The sequence below is a fragment of the Girardinichthys multiradiatus genome, chromosome 22, assembly GCF_021462225.1.
Source record: "Girardinichthys multiradiatus isolate DD_20200921_A chromosome 22, DD_fGirMul_XY1, whole genome shotgun sequence".
Classification (NCBI taxonomy): domain Eukaryota; kingdom Metazoa; phylum Chordata; class Actinopteri; order Cyprinodontiformes; family Goodeidae; genus Girardinichthys; species Girardinichthys multiradiatus.
Window position 1 is genome coordinate 14,248,334 of NC_061814.1, and position 18,943 is coordinate 14,267,276.

The window sequence follows — 18,943 nt, forward strand, 5'->3', positions numbered from 1 at the left end:
TCATGTTCATTAGGTGTATTAGACAAAATTCAGAAAAAAACATTGAGGTTTGGATTGTAAAAAAAGTGAAAATACTGTATTCCATAATCCCTGGCAGTTTTAGGATCTCCGTTCTCACAGAAGTAAATCGAAACAGATCTTTGCATATTCTTATCATACTGTTTGATTATGTGGCTGTTAGTTTTCATAGACTTTTACCATTTAATTTTAATACGTGGAGATTCTTTTTTCTTACTCATTTTAATTTTACTTTTTGCTTTGTGCTCTATTAAATGTTTGTGTGCGATCTGCTGATACATTTTTAGTTCCCTCGATTCTATTCTATTCTATTCTATTCTATTCTATTCTATTCTATTCTATTCTATTCTATTCTATTCTATTCTATTCTATTCTATTCTATGCACAGATGGTTCGTCTGATCGCCAGGTGGCGATGGTGTACAGCCTATGAGCCAGATTTAAACCTAGTGCGTCACTCAATGGGGCGGAGTATACTCAGATTAATACAGAGAACAGTGCAGTTACTTTCTTATAGCTACAAGGACAGCGGAAAGGAAACATCACAGCAACAAAGGGCAGGCTGAAGTTTGTTTACCTCCTCCGGTAGAGTTTCCACTCGGACTATTGAACCACTTTGGAGTAATTTTTCCTTACTAACTCTGGAATTTACTCGTTTTATTCACTTATTTCTCCTCCACGTATTTAGTTCTTTTTTTTTGGAATTTATTGTTGTCACTTTGGATTGGTGGACCATATTGGAAGTCCTACCTAATTTTCTTTTCTTTTTGGAGTTGGAGCCAAGTTGTCACCGCATTAACTGAAAGATTGCTGTGATGTGTCATTGACATGCACTCTTCAAGGTAGGTTTAGCAACATGAGCGAGCAGTGAGTGGTTGTTTGTCATGCTGTTTAATTGGAATAATGAGCCGCCGCGCTTCACACCGGCTTTTTGGTAAATGCGCTGCAATCTCGCGCACTTATCCGGGTCTACGGTTCGTCATTGTTTTATTTGATGCAGAAAATCAGTAATACATATATGCATTTATAGTTTAATATTTGCCTTACTGTGAGATGACACTGCAGTTTCGCCAAGTAGTTTAACATGCCAAATAACCCTATAATCCGTAGTGTATTACACATTAGTTACTAAAATATTTGAGTGAATAGTTAAAGAAAAGGGTTCCTTATTTAACATGACAGATGGGATGTATAACAGTGATCCTCTACGCCGACTGTTTCTGAACGATGCGCTTCAGCTCCACTTATTTATTGACCCCTCAGGCGCAGATCGGGTTGCATCCGGGGTAAAGGATTTTGTTTATAGGTCTAAATGATACCAATATTGGCCCCTATGAGTGTAAACTGTGCTTTATTTGCTGAACAGAGCAAGCGCTGTCTTCCTTTTTAGAGAAGTATTAGTCTGCGGTATGACGTAAAGGACTTTTGCGCAACAACTGCATGTTTTCCCTTCTGGAATAATAGACATTTCTACAGATTATTCCTAAATAAGCATTTCTTTGTGCCTTCGGTTTGCAGTGCTGTGACCGAGGTCAACGACTTCAGGCAATCTAGGAAGTGCCCAGGGATTAAAATAAAAAGATGTGCACTAGTCCTTGTTTGTGCAATTAGGTCTGGTGATAACGGGCAATCAGCGATCGTTTACAATTGCATTTGCGCATCAATCGCAATACCTGCACGTTCATACTTGCTCACTTGTCCTGTGGGAGGCGCACACACACTGAAGCAAAATCCAGAAGCTTTGCAACTTCCGTATGATCGCCCGGCTTCAGTATATTTCTCTTAATGTCGCAAGCTGTTTATGGTGCTATCTGAAATGTCGTTTTTTTACCCAGCTGATACAAAAATATGTATCAAACTCAATTTTACGGATACGGTGATGGCGTTATAGAGCAATCTCGACGGATTTCCTTCTACATTTCATCACACGTTCGCTTGGTTTGCTTCCCTTTCCTCTGTTTTTCCTCTCCCGATGGCTCTCTCTCTCTCTCTCTCTCTCTCTCTCTGTTGGCAACGGCTGCCCGAGCGATTGAGTTGCTATTTCACTTTCCAGTTCCGCCTCGTGTTCGGATTCACGCAAAACACCCCGTGGGATTTGTACATTTCTTATAATTTTTCCACCAGAAGAACAAGTGTCGCGTCCAGGCCAAATGCGGTAGCCGTTTCTGCATGCGTAAAAAGCAACAGTTTTTAAACTCGTATCTGCGCGGAATATGAGGAGTTGGTGCTAAAAAAAAAACCCACAATTGCTTTATATGTTAGAGATAATCTGAACCAGAGAAGGATCTATAAAGCTTTTAAATCATTTTTTAATTCGATTTTTCTGAGCGCAGTTGCATTTTGCTACACTTTTTGGTTTTTAATCAATTCATTCTGAGGTTACTGTCGCAGGATCCCATAAAAAGTTTCCAGAGTTGTCTCTTGAGGTAGGTTTGTCTCAGGCTGTGCAGGCAGTGACGCAGTTTAAGTCACCCCAGCCGCTTCCTACATGTCGGATTTGGGTTTACTCCCCAGCAAAAATTAAACAAAGACTTGCCATAATCAGCAATTTATGATAAACAATAGGCACCCGCTGGACGTCAGTTTGGACAGGAAACTGGGCTTTACCGCCTGTGCAGGAAAAATATTCTGTGGGAAACGGGTGCTGTGGACATTGACTAAAATAAGCCATACAGACCCACAGGTGGAACACTGACTTCTCCTATTAAGACACTAGAAATGTCAGTGTACTATTAAATAAATATGGTGTAAATTTGCTGTAATTCCGCATTTCTAAAAATAAGGAATCGCAGAACAAAGTCCAGTTGTGACACAGCAGTTGCGCTGCGCAGCTGCAGCTCCAGACGCAGCACAGACGCAGAGAGGCTGTTTTAGCGGAGCAGAGGGATGAAAGCCCACGCTCACGGTGACGCTCTGTTCATCCAACAGACCGCCAAATCTGCGCGATGGCTCGACCGAAGTAACGCCAGCGGAGGGGACCGGAGGAGATCCAGCATTCTCAGCGCGAACACCACGTTCCTCGAAGCACAGACAGCGGAGCGGAGCGCAGCAGCCGGGCGTCACGGCCGGAGGAGGAGAGGAGCCGGATTCGGATTCGCACCCCTGCTCCATAAATCCGGCCAGTTTAGAGGTATTTCGGAGAAGGTCGATTTTCCGCCCTCCCCGCCGCTCATCCAGCGGATACTTCTCCTTTGACTGCGACTCGCTGCCGAGCTCCCCGCTCTCCCCGCACCCTGTGACGGCTGACAAAGCCACGCAGACTGCCAGCCCCACCGGCCAGGTGATGAACCACGCCCTGCAGCGAATGGCTGTGGAGCACGGTGGACTCAGGCTGCACGGTGAGCAAACATAAGTGCACTGCAAAAAGGAATTTTGGGGATAATTAAATTTTAGGCATTGCATTTTCCATTATAATAAAGCATGTAAATGCAATGCGTACATTAGTACAAAATGGAAGTAGGAAAGGCTGAAATAGCAATATGTGGGTCAAAATTGGAGAAGTAAACTGACCCTAAATCTCACTTTTGAGGACCTTTTTTGCTCACCTGGTTTGCCCTCCCTTGTAAAAACAGAACAAAATAATAACTGTTTTGACAGAGAGGCAACAGATGTTAGTGTATTAGTAATGTACTTTTTAAATGGACTCTAACACGCTAATATTTAAACCTTCTAACTGACATTCACAGTTAAGATGTGCCATTCAATTGCATGGGCTACCTCATGGTTTAAAATCTGAGCTTGCTAAAGCAAGACTGACTTTAGCATTAGCACTTCCGCTAAACTAGCTAAAGCTGGACGCAAACTTTAATTCTTGCTCCAATACAGAAACTTTCTCAACCACAAGTCTTATAACACTTCTAAACTTTTACTGAGTTCATATATTCATTTACAGTGCAATCCATATGAAAATTAGCCTTTCCGATCTGCATATCAGACATAATGAATGATAACGTTTGAACGAACCAAATTCTTATCAAAATGTTTAAGAAGGATTTGTTGTGAAAATAAATATCAATGATATATTAGACCAACCAAAAAGTGTGAAATTCTCAGAACTGCCTTTCATTCATTTGGTAAGGCCTGAAACAGTTTTTTTTAAACCCTCTTTAAATTGTATTTATTTGGTTTAGAGATGGCAATTGTTGACAAAAAAAAACAAAACTGTTTTGCACGTGAAAGTTAAAGACCTGACTATGCAATACGGACTGCTGTCACTGGCTGCAGTTTCTGTGTGGGTGTGTGGCAAAATATGAAACCAAACAGAAGCCTAACACCTGCTTCTCTAGTGCTTCTTCATCAAAGGTTTTGAGGGGCTCATAGTGTTACTAAACAGATAAAAAATTCTCAGGAACAGTCCTGCTATTTTGTCTGTTGGAAACTTGCACCTGAGGGATGAATGGATCTCCACCAATGTATTTACTACTCTTTGAGATTAGTGAGTTACATTCATGATTTTACATATTTTTGTTTACTAACTAATACTTGGCTCATCTCACCCTGTTGGCTCATTAAGAAATATCCAATAAATGCAGACAGAAACATACTATATGCACTCCTGATTTTCTAATGCTGCCCAAACCAACTTTGGACATGATTAAAGTACATCACTTTTATACAAAATCTTTCAAGTCTCCTGTCAAAGGAAAGAGGGGGCTTTTTTCCACACAATACATTTGGTGAAGGTAACTCATCAGTCAGTCCAAAATGAGAAACAATCCTCCTCTTTTGTATAGTCTGCCCACAGTCCAACTGATGATTCAGCAATGATTTCTTGTAATTTCCCTCACTAAAGGAAGAGTAGCATCTGATTAGAATTTCTACAAGGATCCTTGTCTTTTTAAGTTTTCTTTTTAAAATCAATAACTGAGTCTAATGAGTGGCATAACAGCTGCTTGAAGAAAGGAGCAAAGGATCTATAAGCTGACATGTTTTAGAAAGTGTTGGTCATTAAGGCCAATCCTTACCCCTTTTTCTTTGTTTACCTAATTCTTTTATGTATAAAATTCTTCCCAACCTTAGTCAGATTGTGAGACAACTTGTGTATTAATTAGTCTGACAAGACATCCTGCTGACTTTAACCTGCTGGTTACAAGGTCAGGTACAGTGTAAGGACAGCGTGATGTCTGATTTCCTTGAGATTAGTTCATGATGTAATCATTCCGTGAGGCTGAAAAACTGGTAAGCATTGTCAACAGAACATCTCTTAGGACAAAACTGGTATTGTATCACCATTTGTGGTCAGATGTCACTTCCTACTCTGTAAATAAGCACCTACACCACACAGTCGGATGTTGGGCAACAGAATGGATCTGGGTGATTAGTTTTTTTTAATATTATATGACATATATTATGTTAAGATTTACACACTAAGACAGTCAAGATTCTAATAGCTATTTGAAAAAAAAAGTTTACCTTTCTTTGAAGGGTAACTGACCTCATGCTTTTGTATATTGTGATAAATCATTATTGTTCAAAAGTGTCATCAGTGCACGAGTATTTGGTCAGGGTTTTTTTCTGGACATTTTGTTAGTTAAAGCATTGCAAACATTATAGTTTTTATCATGTAAGAGATGTGGTAAGAGAATGATGCAAAACAAACATAATATGATAAAAAGTATTTATTCTCTAATTAAACTTAGAGTAACTGTCATGGACATTCAGGCCATATGAACAGAGGATTTTTACAGGATTTAGACTTATGTTGTTCAGGACAGATTGGCCATGGCTTTAACATGGAGCCTAAATTTTTTTAGGCTGGGTCCATTGTAATGTGGGTGCTGCCAGTCCGCTTAAAGACAGAGCAGAGCTGAAAAGTTAAACCTTTGGCTGTCCATTCACCTTTAAACCCTGATTTAAACTCATGATCGTTGTGATTGTCTTTAAAAAAAAAAGATCTTTTGAATCAATACAACCAAATAGAGCTTTCTTTGAAGGCTAGCTCATGCTTTTGGATATTGTGACAAATCATTACTGTTCAAAAGTGTCATCAGTACACGAGCATTTGGTCAGATTTTCTTTCTGGACATTTCATTTGTTAAAGTATTGCAGACATCCCTTACTATATTGCAGGCTTTACAGTAGACATTAGCCCATTTTAGATCATATTATTACCATACACAGGCAGCCTTAAACTCCCCCTTTACAGATCACGTTGTCATTCACATCATACAAGTGGATCTGTCGAGATCTCAAGGCTGTACTTCCAAGACATGCAGTTGGGATGGCAAAACCAAAGGGGTGCTATAACGCAGCATTCATTCAGCTTTGGGTTCATAGCAAATGTAGACCCCAGATAATGAGTAGTCTATCCAACCCCTGGGAAAAAAATATTATTTCCACTTCAACAACAAGCTTTCATTGAAAAACTTGCTTCTGCCCAACATCTGATGTTTAGGCAATGAAATGAGTTGCTGTAACATCTTGATAACTTGACCCCCTTACCGCCTCTTTACCTTCTAAACGATTTTTTTGCTGCATCAAACCAAAAAGGTCACCAGATATAGTTTATGCATAGAAAGTCTGAATCCATTGTACCTAAATTAGTCTAGATCACACATTGAAGGTATGACCTGAAAGAAACTATATTTGGAATGCCGCAATGCCTTCAATAAGAAAAGCTTTGAGGCTGTCTTCTCAGGCAGGATATGATGTAAAAAACCTATGGATTTTCTAGGTTAAATCTTTGTAGCCATCTAAATAATCACGACATATAAACAGCTGCAGATTCTTTTTAATGTTTTTTTAGCAGCCGCTAAAGCGCTTTCATGGGGTTCCAGGAGTTCTCATAGCTGTGATCCTGTTTGTGTATTTGCTGTTTTGTTCAACTGAAAAACAGAGCAAAGCACGCAAGGCTGTCACCTCCAGCAACAAAGATCTAAAATAGTGCTCCAGTGGGCTTGTTTACGTAAGCACCATCTACAAAAGAAGACCTTTTAACTATTGCGCTATCGGCTAAAGTTGCTGTCTTGTTGATTGGTAAGTTGGTTACGAAACAGAGCCTTGAGGATAGAATATGGTGAAAAACAGCGAATATTAGTAAAAAGCCATGGATTAAAGACCCTCAAAATGTTTATGGTTACATCCACTATGTTATCTCAGATTTCCTAAATGCTGCAGAAGCAAACATATTGCTGCATGTTGTGCATGAATGGTTACAGTTGAATTCAAATATTATAGCTTTGATCAGCTCAGACTGAATTACAGGAAAACACATCTCCTTGCTTTATTCTAGATACTGTTGTTTTAAAATTAAAACAGTGATCTCCTCAGGCTAACATAAAACTTCAGCCTGTTGCATTGTCTATATGAGAGTATAATAGAAGTGAGTAGCTTAACTGATAGTCTTGTGTCTCTTTTATTTTTCTTCTGCTGCAGCCAGGCAGATAGCCATCAAAAGAAACCAGCTCGCATGTGTGCGCAGGTCACTCATTAAGTATGCATGTTACGCAGTCAAAATAGGCCTGCAGCTCTTTTGTCAGACGCAGATGGAAACCTTTTGCACTTAAGGCAGTCTGCTTTGTCCATGACAAGATTTAACTGATAAACACACACATACACACACACGCACACACACACACAGTGGTACAACATGTCTTTATTGTTGTCAGCACAATAAAGGCCTCAGCTATCAAGAATGTTTCCTTGTTTGTGTGTTGGATGCCAAAAAGTAACGTAGGGAGGAACATTTTATCTTCTTGTTGTCTGCGTTCAGTCTCGCAGCACTTCCTCGTGCTGCAACAGGAAGCAAACAGAGTAGTCAGCTGTTTGGAGATTCAAAGTGAAGCCAGGTGGAGAGTTTTATTTTTTTACTTGACATTAATACATTTGTATTAAAACTAAAAAAGATACCAGCACAGATTGCATTGAGATACATTTTTCTGTGCACTGATAAATCAACCTTAAACACGCCACCAATGTGTTTAACTGCAAAAAGCTGACTGACCAACCACAGACGGAGTAATCTGTAATCTTTAAGGCTAGGCTTAAAACTTTCCTTTTTGATAAAAGCTTATAGTTAGAGTGGCTTAGGTTATCAGGGAGGGATCCTTCCTCCCTCCCTGTTGGTTGGAGTAAGGGGAGTCAGGTTTAGCCTAAACCAGCTCAGTTATGGTTGAGGTGCAAACACACGCTCCATTTCTGCTACCTGTATGACCCCTTCTCTTTTCCAATGGTTATAATCAGTCTGACAGAGGGAGGTATCCCAATCCTTGTGGTTTTTAGTATAACAATGACCATCAATGGGACCCTTTGTGGGGTTCCTTGAGACGACATTGTTGTAAATAAGCGCCGTTTAACTAAATAATCTGAACTGAAACTATCTGTGTAGTTATGCTGCTATAGGCTTAGGCTGCTGGAGGACATAACGACCACTTTCACCCTCTTCGCTACATTCTCACACTACTCTCCAATTTTGCATTATTTGCTGTTATTTCAGGTTTTAACCTTGTTCTCTCTTTTCTCTTCCTAGAAGCTACACCTGGCCTGACTCTGTGTCTACCTGTGACACCTTTCTGGAGAGGGGAATTGTCCGAGCTTCTGCTGGCAACAACTTAATGCTCACCCTCTACCGATGATCCACATAGCCCTGTCTTTTAGTGTTTAACCCTTTCTCTCTCCTAGACATGGCGATTGACTGAGTTTAACTGTAACTAATTATATGTGCTCTCTTTCAGACTCTAACCTTGAAAACTGGCTCAGAGTTTATCTGTTCTTTCTTTCTAGGTGAAACGACTAAAGGAGCTACATCCATTAACATTTACTTTTCCTTCCCATAGAAAGGACTCCCGGATCAGTGCTTCTTTGTTCTCTTTGTGTCTCTGCTCTGTTCTCTCAAACCCCCAGTCGGTCGTGGCAGATGGCTGCTCACACTGAGCCTGGTTCTGCTGGAGGTTTCTTCCTGTTAAAAGGGAGTTTTTCCTCTCCACTGTTGCTACATGCATGCTCAGTATGAGGGATTGCTGCAAAGTCAACACCAGTGACTGTCCACTGTCTCTACATGCTCATCCAGGAGGAGTGAATGCTGCAAGTCGCTGATTGGATGCAATCTGCTGGGTTTCCTTAGATAGAAAAACTTTTTATCCAATTTGAATAAATAACTGAATCTGACTGCATTGTTCAATGGTTAGGATTAATTGGAATGTATGAACCTGACTGTTGTGAAGTGCCTTGAGACAACATGTGTTGTGAATTGGCGCTATATAAATAAAACTGAATTGAATTGAATTAATCAGTTGTGATAATCAGTCTGGGTCACTCTTGAATTTAGACTTCCTTTACAACAGACTTCATTTACAACAAAGGTGTAAACAAACTTTTGGCCAGTTGGTTCCTTGGAGAAGAAAATGGCAAAATAATCCAATATTTTAACATTTTTTAAAATAGGAATATTTTTATGTACATTCCAAACATTCCTGGTGTTGGATATGGACAAAATGGTTCATTGAGTCCACGCTGGACAGGTTGCCAGTCCATCACAGGGCAACAAAGAAAAACACAGGACACACAACCAAGCACACACACACTTGTACCTAAGGGTAATCAATTGACCTAACTTTGTTTTGGACTGTGGGAGGAAGCCAGCAGACCTTGAGAAAACCCATGCATGAATATGCAAACTCCATGCAGAAAGACCCCAGGCCAGTATTCAAACCCTGCACCTTCGATACCTTAGATAAACATTGCAAGCACAATTTTTTTTATAAATCATCTATGAAATTATTTTTTATAAAGAACAAGACTAACATCAAACAGATTCATTGTTTAGTTCTCTTAAGTTTACTTAGTGTTTTTTTTTTGTGGTTGTAGGGGTGTGTTATGTGTGTGTGCAGGTTAGGGACCATAGGCAGCGTGGCGGGTGCTAAAGGAACATCTGGCCCAGGGTGGCATTTGTGCAAAAACCACCACTGACTCCAAATCCACACAACCAAGTCCATAATCGGTGGTTCTATCTCAGCAACACCTCTTGCCTGGTCCAGTGGGAAAAAAATGCTCCCTTGCTCATGCAGACAGCAACAAATAAGATTGTTGTGAGCACAGTGTTGAAAACTAACTGAAAATCACTTTTGTCTTTGATGTGCTTAATTCAAGACAAAAAGACAGTAAAACACCAAGTTTCAGCATTAATAAAATATAAATTTAGCATAGGAATAACAGGTTGAAGTTCATTTTAATATCATCTGTCCCCCAATTTAATTAGATCAATGCACTGTTTCCAACTCAGTTCCTAAACACTGCTGGTCATTTAATATTGCCAGGTAGAGTCATACACATCCTGCTGGAAAAGCTGTGTTTAATTCCTGTTTAGTTTGCAGTGATCTGAGATCAGCTGGTTGGGATTGTAATGCATTCACAAACACCTGATGTTCTTTAAATCAGCGTCAATAAATTAAAGCAGGGCATCTGTTAGTTGGTATATAGGGATAGTTAATATGTTTTGTGTAGTTAAACTGTCTCTTAGCTCTGGTCTCACATGGCCCAGTGTAGAACGTGTACACCATGAGATGAGACATTAGGTCTTTAAGGCAGCTGTCCTGGGTTCAACTCCCAGTGCAGGCCATTCACCGCATGTCTTCCCCTTCCTCCCCCACTTTCCTGTCTTTCTGCTGTCAAGTAAAGGTCACTAGTGCAATAAAACTGCCCATCTGTGTTGCAGTACATTACAAACATGAAAAATGCAAGAGACTTGTCAGAATATATTAAACATTATCTGGACGAGATGATTTTACTGATGTGATGACGTGGCTCCAAGCACGTTCTTATAGCAAAGATTTGAGATTGGTAAGGCTCCAGATACCTGACAGAACGAGTTGCTATTATCTTTTCAAGGTTTTGTAAGTTTTGTAAAACATCCCACTGAGAACTCATTATTCTATTTTTCCTCAAAATTATTGTAAACATCTTAGCAAATTGTTTTCCAGCTTTATTTAACAGCAACAGCACCAGAATATGGTTATGTACCCCAAAGTGGCTCGAATCATTCAGTGAGCTGAACTTATGACAACTTAGTCTTTTTTTTTACTAGGTGTTTAATATTGGTTCTCCCTAAATAATAAGAATCTCTGACTTAAGTAGCAAGCCATGTCAAAATCAACATGTCTTTCCAGAGTGTTACAGAGCTAATGATATTTCTGGGCTTATTTGCTTTCGTTTATTTAAAATGTTATTCTCATAGTTTGCTTGCTTACAATTAAGACCAGCGGTTATGAAAAATCTGTCTACTGCTGGGGCTACTGACCAATGACCCAAACAATGATCATGAACATCAATTAAAGGACCAAAGCCTCTTTTGGGTTCTTGTCAAAAACTGTCAAACAATTTTCATGTGGCATATGCACACTATGGATCAGTCCTCCTATGCATAGAAACATCTGATTAATTTATTGCAAGGCTGAACTCAATACTTTTTTTTGCTGATACTTCAGAAAGCCTTTCATCTATTGCGTTAAATATGTAATAGATACTTTTGCTTTGCTTAACTCTTCTGCTTTGTATGGTTCTGATTTGTATGTGTTCTCATGCTACAAATACTGACTTAAAGAATTAAAACTTTTCTCTGTATGTGATGCATATAGTTTTTTTATACCAAATTTAAAAAATGTTAGATTTCAGAAGAGAAACATTCTGAGCCTTGGCAAATTTCCTAAAAAGTTCCCAAAATCTCCCAATTAAAATAATTGTAGCCACGCTTCAGCAGTGCAGTCAGCAGCCCAATTGATTGATTGCTGAATCAGTTGCTTCAATATTGAAGGATGATAGTAATATTAAGTCAGGGTTTCATAACAGCGCAAATGAGTCATAAGCGGAGATCAGTAAGAGGTCAGGCCCTTTCACAGTCATACTGTAGTTCAGACTGAAAATATAACAGATAAACCACAAAAACACATGCATAGAGAGACACAAACATGCACTCACTTGGTCAGTCGGTAGTGTCAGTTCTATACATTATTTTGTAACTAAATCCTGTAAAATTATCTATTACCTGCAACCTACATTGCACATTTTTAAATTTTGACAGATTACATATACAGACTTCAATGTATTTTATTAAAAAGAGATTTGTATTCACCCCCCCCCTTTTTTTTTTGTTTTGTTAATACCCATAAATAAAATCTAGTGCCAACAATTGCCTTCAGAAGTCATGTATTTGGTAAAATCCCAATAACATACATTTATGGTTGTAACATGACAAAACAGGAATAAGCTTTAGGAGTATGAATACTTTTGCAAGGCAGTGCAAACTATAAATGTAAAAAATTAGCATTCTTCCTGTTTTTCTGTGTATCTAATTTCCCTAGTACTGTATGTTGATGGTAATAGGTGATCCAGTAGTGTGTTTTTCTGAACTGGACATGCAAGTCACTCAACAACAATAAAGAAAAAATTAACATACCATGGTGTCCCTCTAGCTCAGTTTAAAGACCTAAAATTAACAAATAAATCTCTGAGGTTCTTTGGACTGCTGATGTTGTTGATCCTGTGTGGTGAAAAATTGCCTATTTCACGGCGGCCCAGTGCTGACATAAATCATAAGTCAAATGAAAAAAATCGTTGAGCATCATACCAAGCTTTGTAAAATCATTCCTCTGAGCTTAGTTCCTCTGTGGTTTCCTTTAATGTTAGGAGTCATTTAAAATGTGTGAGTACTCAGGTTGACTGGGTTTCAAGTCTAAACCCCCAACCACAGATCTTGTGTGATAAAATGTTTTTTTTATGCTTTACTTAAATGAATCATAAATGAACAAATCTTAAATTTAACAAGGGAACTCTCATCTATCACCTAATCACTGCAGAAATTATGGCACTGAGTGTTCTGACTCACTACCTCCCTTATATACTACACGCCTTTCCGAATATATTGACAAAAGTACAATGTACTTTCTTTTGCAGGGCACTCTCTCAACCCCTATAGCGCGTGGCAGGGAAACGCAGCACGGGACATGCAGTCAGAAACCTTTGGTCGTCAGCTCCGGGCTATTGGAGATGACTACAACAACCACCTGATGGTAAGGGTCAGTGGTCACATATCAAACTGTTTTGAATGTAAAAGTTAGAGCAACATTACTGTAAATTTAGATAACTGTTTGAGTTCTGGCGAACTTAAACCTTCACTTCCTGAATTTATTCACTATTAGATAAAAAAATGAAATATTTGTTTTTACTTGGCAGCAAAAACTGCCAAGCAAAAACAAATTAAGTAAGGTTTGTTAATTTGAATATAGCTCATGCAATCAACAGGAAAATAAAGTTAGGCATGATTTAAACTAGACACATTAGGCATAATTGGGAAAAATGAATAACTAAGCAATTTTCCACATAGTTTTTTGTGTTTTTGCTGTCAATGAGATGAGAAGGTAATTAGAGATTGTTAATTTGAGCAGTGCACCTATAGTTAGTTATGATGCTAATTAGCAACATTATCTACATCAGGAAAAAAAATCCAGTCTCAACTATGTAGATTACTTTACTGATGCTGCTGTTAATCAGCAAGAGTTTTGAAGTTCAGCTACAATATATGTTTTTGAACAAGCAATACTTTTTCATTGTCACTGTGCTAGCTGCTGGAAAATCACATGGCTGCACAGTCCCAGGGACTTCTATCTGCTTTTTAGCAATGTAATTAGGTTATGATAGTATGAATTCATTTATTTCTCATTATTTATTTATTATTTATTCATCATATAAGTAATCATTTAAATATATATATAAAAAAAACTAAGGACTGCTCTCAGAATGAAAAACATGGCCTGACCAGAGATTACCCATTGAGCAATAGACCAGATTTTTCCTTGAGGCTACACGTAGATCTCATTTAGGCATGAATTACATGGATACACGGCCCTGGTTAAGTCTTATCTATATCTCCATAGACCCAGTAAAACTGCCTGCCTGAAGGGGGTCCAAAAAAATCTGAGTCATGCAAACTGAAAGGCAGGCATTTGATGCAGTATGAATGAATTTCAACCTTTTTTATTTGTGATATTGCTGTATTATTATGAATAGGTGAAAGAGACTCTAATTTGCTTGTTTCAGAGCTAAAAATAGTAAGAACAGCGGCAAAAATAAGGAGATATTTTCGCATTGACCACTAGATGTTGGCAGAGTGCTTCCAAAAAAAATCCCTGGTGGGTGTAGATTTTGCATCAACAGGCAACTTAAGTGGAAAAATAAAAACAAAAACTTCACACTAGACTTTTGGTCTGGAACTTGCATACAAGCTTTTTGAAAACAGGATCTATGCTAATGTGAAAATCAAACCAGTATGTAAGCGACAGACCCTCATCTTACTCAATATACTATACCTCCCTAATGTTGTAATTTATAGGGTACTTTGGAACATGTTTACTCGAACTGAGAAGAAACTCAAAAAGTCCTGTATAGTGAAGCATAGAGTCAATACGTACAACATGAACAGAGATTAGCAGATATTAAGTATGTCATTCAAAACACAGAAAAAAACCCATTATTTGTTTGATTCATTCAGAAATTCAAACCATGCTTTTTTCATTCTTTGAAAAATAATTCAAAGCAGCTCATAATAACTGTTTTCATGTTTTAATAAATGCTTAAAGATTAAAAGATAATTGTTAAATCCCCATGCGTTGAATTAGTCCTAAACACAAACCTACGGGATTTCAATTCCTATACAGGAGTGCAGTGATATAGGAAAACTAGATGGCATGCTTTATTTCAGTCAACTGCAACTTGACACTTAACTTGAACTTAAATAACTTATGAACCTATGGCATGAACATTTATGAAGACTGTGACCAGCTGGTAGTTTCCAGGTAGCTGAGGGTAAAGAAAACACAGACTTTTGATCAGAAAATACACCATGCATTAGACACGAAGGTGCATTAAATCCTAACTCAACAGAAATTACATTACACACACAAGTATGCTGAGATAAAAAGGGACAGGACGCTGTTTCTTCAAGTTTCCAACAGTTGGAAAGAAACAAGCTAAACATAGTGGTACAAATTGTGTGTTTTTGTTGTGAAACTGAGATAAGTTCATTGGCTGCTCACATTTTCAAATCCCAACTTATTTGCAGTCCAGCTTCTTATCTTCTGGCTGGCAGGGATGCACATGAAGCAAAGTGTTTACAGATGCTAAAAGCATCTTGACTTAAGTACCAGCTCTGCTATGTTGCATTGTTTGTCACCTTGTACCAGCAGTGTGCCTGACACACCTTTGCCTTATATTTAGCCCTATATGTTTTAAATCTGTTCTGCATTTAATCCAAAGATTGCTAAGTCATTTAGATCCTGCCTCTGATTATGACATGAAATTACAGGCGCATTAGCCTGACAGTTATTTCCCTACAGACATGATTACATTATCACAAGGAGCATATAACCACTGAATAGACCCTGTTGTAAATTTGAATAGCCGCAATAAGACTCGATTTCCTCTTGGCTTCTCATTCCTTGGCAACGCTTCTGCATGTTACATCATCACAGATTTACTTACTGTCAAAGGGCAGACTAGCAAGCTGGAGAATGCAGAGATGAAAGGGTAGAGAAGAGTGTGCTCATTTAAATTCACTTTAATCTCATCAGAGAAGTGAGTTGAAAAATGAAAGTTAAGAAAATGCATGGCAGGGGTTTTGTACCCCTGCAAAGAGCTTAAAAAGCTCCCTTAGTATCAAAAGCTTAACAGCTAGAAAGCGTCCAGTCTGTTTCTCAGCAGTTTGATTCAGCAGAAATGTGCTTGCACTTTGTTTAGTGCCTTTAGTTGTATTGAGCAGCAGGTGGAGAGTTAACCCTTTGGATTTTTTTCTTGGTCCCACATATACTTCTTATAAAATCCTAATAAAACCCCAAAAAATTTCTAATCCTCATGTTTATCTCCTTGAGTTTATAATAATAAAACAATGTATTATTAGAATTGATAAGAAATAAAATTTCAAGTATTTAATAATATTTTTTGGGATTATGATAAGGGGTTAGATTGTTTGTGTTGAGAATACTTTATTCCTTTTAAGTTGCATCTCTGTACCCTCTCATTACACCAGCAGAACTCATATTTCTATAGTCAAAATTTACAATGTTAGATAAATGATCTATTAGCTGTAAATTACATCTAGCCCTCCTGAGAGTGTTCAGTTATGCCAGAGAGACATTAAACTGCCCAAGAAACAGAAAAGTAAGCAGCTTTTTTCAAAAGGACCAAAGGATGCTCTTTTAGCTTTGTGTTTATAGCAATTTGTGTGCAAACAAATTTTGCATGTGATATATGTAACTTTTTTATTTAAGTGGGTTATTGTTTGGGTTGGTACTTTTGAGAAAATAAATAATTATAATTATTTTTGTTGAAGTCAAGTCTAATCAGTAGTGACGTCTGTACCTCACTTGATGTTCTTTCCAGTCGCATGTCAATCGTAAACATGAGAAATATTTTGTTTTTCACAAAAAATGTATTTGTTTATAAGAACTTGTCATTTTCAAGAACAAGAAAAAAATATGAAACTAGAGAAATTAAAACTAGAAAAAACAAAAGTCATTTTGATGGTTTCCTCCCACCTGGTGTGTTCTGTCCAGCTCCATGATGCTGTTTTGCTGGCTTAGGTCTAGCATACATCAGTTTTGACCTTCAAAGACCATCAAAGCCCTGCAATCTACTTTTGAAATAACTAAACCTTGAAATAAGCAAGACTTTAATCTTGAAAAGAATCTGTGAGCTTTACATTAAAAATCTGGATCCTGTGGGTTTGTATCTGGTACCTACTCTAATTTATTAAATATTGGTGCTTTTATTTGGAAGAGTACTTGTTTTTGTTTTTTAAATTATGATTGCTTGTTGATCGTTCATGTAGACTCATTAGAAATTTGAAACCTACTCTTTTATTAATTCAACATAAGCAAAACTGAGTGCCTTATTTTATCTTTGGGTTCATCCCTTGATTTTTTGTTGGTGTAGTCTAGAAGCGCATTCACACTGCTGGTCTGGCACAAGGATCGGTAAAAGTGAAAGAAATTCACACCTTAGCTTGGCTCATTTTGCTTTCATATAGATTGTTAGACCAGACCAAAGTCATGCAGTTGCAACTGATTGTTTAGGATGCAGTGTTTTGTTGATCAAGAAGAAAAAAAGCCTCAAGAAGAAAGTCTGCCTAATCAGAGTTTCTGTTGCTACTTTGGTTTTCAGACGTACTTGTGCGCAGTAGCTCTTCACTACTCCAAGTTGCCCAATGAGACATTTTCAAACTCTTCTGTCTTTATATTTGCTCTCTTACTTTGTTTTTCCTCTATTTCTTCTTCTTCTTAAATGCGCTGCTCTTATGCTACATCCTCTCTTCCTGCTTTTGGTACGTTGGCCTGGCATGCTTTCACACTGGTCCAGATAAACTGTGCTGAGACTGGCAGTTGTAACTGTGCCAGGGTACGGTTCTCTGGTCTGTGTAAGAGTCCGGGATGGGTTCAAACCGGCCTAATCCACTCCAGAGATCGGACTCTCGCACGGTATAAAGCGTTCTAAAGGTTTGGTGTGAAGCACTGTAGGAGGTGGGGTGTGATATGTGCCTCATTACACTGTATTGGAGACAGTGCATTACATGCTTTTGCCACAAATTCCTCTATTCTCCAGTCAGTTAAATGGCAGACACCAACATTTTGCCCCCATTAAATAAAAGCCACTTCATGTTTGCCTTTGACCAAGTTTTACAGCATAAAGCACAAATAGCGTTAGCTTAACATTTTAAATAATTACCACTTAGTACATTAACATCAGGAGGAGTGTAATGTGCTCCATATGTGAATGATTCACTGGACTGGGTTCAGTATGTGATAAGAGTCATGGAAGGCCAGGCTGCTTTTTAACATCATCGCAGTGATTCCAGTGGTCAACAAAAACCGGGGAAAGGTGGATGAATATGAGGATTGTGTGTCTTAAACCTGTGAGTCAACACATAGTCACAAGCATATTAAGCAAGATGGAAAACATCTGAAGTTTATTTGTGTGTGTGTGCATATGCGTGTGTGTCTTTGTAACAAAGCTAATTTGAACATGGTTGCAGCGTTATCTGGAGTGTGTGCTCCTTCTTGCTATAGAACAATGAAGAGGCATAGATAAGAGAGCGGAACAAGGACACTCGTTCCTTGTTTTCTGGTAGGTAGAGTTACATATCATGCTGAACCACCGCATGCCAAACATGTTGTAGCTTAATAACATTTAATCACAGACTGGGTAATACAGCTTTTCAAAACTATAAATTGACTAAAATCTTTCCCTGGAACCACATGATCTACCTCTTATTGGATCTACACTTTCAAAGCAGAATAGGATCTAAAGATATGAACCAAGCTCTGCTCATAAATGGAAACTACATTTTTCCCCATCTGGAGTCTAAAAACCAGTAACTTTGTTCCATGACCTTCTCCAGGTGCAGACCTCTTAAACGGCAAACCACAAAAATTAACTAATCACAGAGCAATCAACTTAGGCTATGAACCCATGACAACATGAGTCACTGTCATCTTAAACACAGTAAAATCTCTATGTTTTTTTTTTCAAATATCACTTGTCCCAAGGTGGGTCACAATTTCTAGTGTGAACGCCGTCACAAAAGAGGTCATACTTTTAGTAGCCTGGTCGTAAAAACTCTGAAAAGAAGCTGATCTGAAAAAATGTCAGCAATCACATGACCTTAATCATCATAAAACAGGCCCACCATGTTGACTGGTATCTGGCCTTTGTGCAAATGAGATAGGCCTGTGAATATGGGATGTTCTTCCACTTTTTTCAGCAGCAGTGTATCTCAATTATTCATCTTTTTCTTTGCAACAAAGCAATGCCTTTTTTCACATATTTCCTAAGTAGTGTTTCATTTGTCTTTATATGGTCTAATCATAGGTATCTAATTATATTATAGGATGAGGGAGCAAAGTTGGAGAGATAGTGAAGCTATGTAAATAATATCCCCATTCCCT

The 18,943-nt window shown here is 38.3% G+C and overlaps 1 protein-coding gene across 1 annotated transcript in view; it reads left to right on the forward strand.

Annotated features, from left to right (window-relative positions):
- Window positions 1-546: 546 nt before the first annotated feature.
- LOC124859569 (bcl-2-like protein 11) overlaps window positions 547-18,943 on the forward strand; it is a 40,799-nt gene continuing 22,402 nt past the window's right edge. Inside the window, exons 1-3 of the mRNA XM_047352451.1 lie at window positions 547-859; window positions 2,946-3,355; window positions 12,903-13,018. Of these exons, the coding sequence (XP_047208407.1) occupies window positions 846-859; window positions 2,946-3,355; window positions 12,903-13,018 (540 nt within the window). The 5' untranslated portion in view covers window positions 547-845. The remainder of the gene's footprint in view (window positions 860-2,945; window positions 3,356-12,902; window positions 13,019-18,943) is intronic.